General features: G+C 61.7%; 1 protein-coding gene across 1 annotated transcript in view; it reads right to left on the bottom strand.

The window, feature by feature from the left end:
* Positions 1 to 1,974, bottom strand: part of DRC7 (dynein regulatory complex subunit 7) — a 20,120-nt gene that overhangs the window by 17,091 nt on the left and 1,055 nt on the right. The window contains exons 2-3 of the mRNA XM_006752895.2: positions 1,321 to 1,504; positions 206 to 348 (exon numbers count right to left, since the gene is read on the bottom strand). Of these exons, the coding sequence (XP_006752958.1) occupies positions 206 to 348; positions 1,321 to 1,504 (327 nt within the window). The remainder of the gene's footprint in view (positions 1 to 205; positions 349 to 1,320; positions 1,505 to 1,974) is intronic.

Below are 1,974 nucleotides of genomic sequence, written 5' to 3'. Positions count from 1 at the left end.
AGGCAGAGAGAGGCCAAGGAGGCAGAGCGGTGGGAGCCCAGAGACCAGGCCTGCTGTGCGACCCCAGGTAAGTGGCTGCCTCCCTCTGGGCCCTGCCCCCACCCTCCCCAAACCCTGAAACGGACTCCTGGGCTGAGTCCTTTTCTCCACACTTGCCTGGCTTCCCATCCGAGGCCTCACGGGCGGGGTGGGGCAGGGGATGCAGCCCAGAGTGGCGCTTACCGGCTTGAGCGGGTCGGCCAGGGGCTCCATGGAGAGGAAGTCCGCAACAAACTGGGCGCAGCTGTCCCAGTTGTAGAGCTCGGTGTAGGGCATCAGTGTGGGCCGGATGGTTGTGCTCACGAACTTCTGCGGGAAGTGGGGTGTGTGGGGGGGAGATATTTCACCTGCGGGGAGAGCCTGGCGTTCCCAGGAAGCCAGAGACCTCGGGTTGGGGGCAGGGGGCGCTCTGGAGGCCTCTCTGGGCTTCAGGCTCCTCCCCCAGGGGCCTTGGGAGTTGGAGAAAGGGACTCCTCCAAACCCTTCCGGCCCAGACCCAGGATAAACGTGTGCTGTCCCCGCGCGCCCGTGATGAATCGGTGCCTCCCGCCATCCCCACCGTCCCACTGAGAGCCGCCACACCTGGCACCCCCTCCCTGACCCCCAGTGACCTCGTGGGGCAGGTGCCACTGACAGAGGAGGAAACCAGGGCTCCAAGAGGAAACGGACTGGTTCAGGTTCACAGTTGGCAGCGGAGCTGGGCCTGTCTGGCTCTGGGCCACCGCCCCGTGTGGGGGACCTGGTGCTACTAGGGCCCTTCAGGGGCTGCTCTGCCACCCGGGACCAGTGGGCCAGGGCTCCAGGGTCTCCCTATGGATTCCAGGAAGGCCCCACCAGCACCGGATCGCACACGGCCCCACCTAAGGCCCTGCTGATGGCTGCAGGGGGCGTGCAGGTCTGGGATCACCAGGTAAGAGATGAGGGGAGAATCCCCGAGCCCCCAATGCTGCTCAGACATAGGTTAAAAATCGCCATGCAGCCCCATAAAACAGTCTGTGCGTCTCCGCCGGCCTGCGGGCTGCTGTTTTGCAGCCTTGGGGTTCATCCTCTGCCATTCCATCGACAGATGGGGAAACTGAGGCCCAGAGACGTGCCCTGGTTACAGGGCTGGAAGGAAGGAGCCCAGTGCTCAGGCCCTAGGGCCCGTCCTGGGCATTTTGTCTTCTTTCTCTGCCCTTCCCTGTCTTTAAGCTCTGGCCCAGGACAGGGCTGTGCATGGCCCACCTCCTTCCACCCTCTGCTACGGGGCCCCCTCCCCCGCCTTCCACGACCCGGCCTTACGGGCACTTCGCACTCGTTCAGCGGGTACAGGAAGAGGGGCACGCGGTCCGGGCACAGGTGGCTATACTGGCAGGAGAAGTTGTCTGCCACCTGCAGCAGGTGCTCCTCCTTGGGCGTGTTGCTTTGGTAGGAGGCGGGCAGCATGGAGGTGTCGACAGTGACCTTGGTGTCCTTGGTAATGACCCTGTGCCCATAGGAGGGGTGGCATTAATTAGTCCTCAGGAGGCGAGGCCTCCATCCACCTCAGCTGCCATCGGCTCTAGCCCCTCCTTGCTTAATCCTCATGATCAGCACTTGCCCTTTGAAACAGCTAAGGAAACTGAGGAACAGAAAGGTTGAGTAACTTGCCTAGGGTCACACAGCTATTGAGAGTCAGAGTGGGGACTTGGCCCAGGCAGTCTGAAAACAGAGCCCTCACTTTTTTGTTGTTGTTGTTAATCCTCACGGGAGGATATCCCTTCAGTCCACAGGCCAACACTCTATCCACCGTGACAAACTGACTAGGGCCAGAGCCTGCGCTCTTAACGGCCTGGTCCCCTGTAAGCCCTGGTCCTGCCGTGTTGTTAATCCTCACGGGAGGATATTTTTCCAAAGGTTTTTAGAGAGAGTGAAGGGAGGCGGCGGGGGGGGGACAGAGAAAGAGACACATCCATG

This window comes from Myotis davidii, unplaced genomic scaffold (genome assembly GCF_000327345.1).
Source record: "Myotis davidii unplaced genomic scaffold, ASM32734v1 scaffold590, whole genome shotgun sequence".
NCBI lineage: Eukaryota > Metazoa > Chordata > Mammalia > Chiroptera > Vespertilionidae > Myotis > Myotis davidii.
Note: the sequence above shows the minus strand (reverse complement) of the source record. Positions and strands in the feature narration are given on the sequence as shown.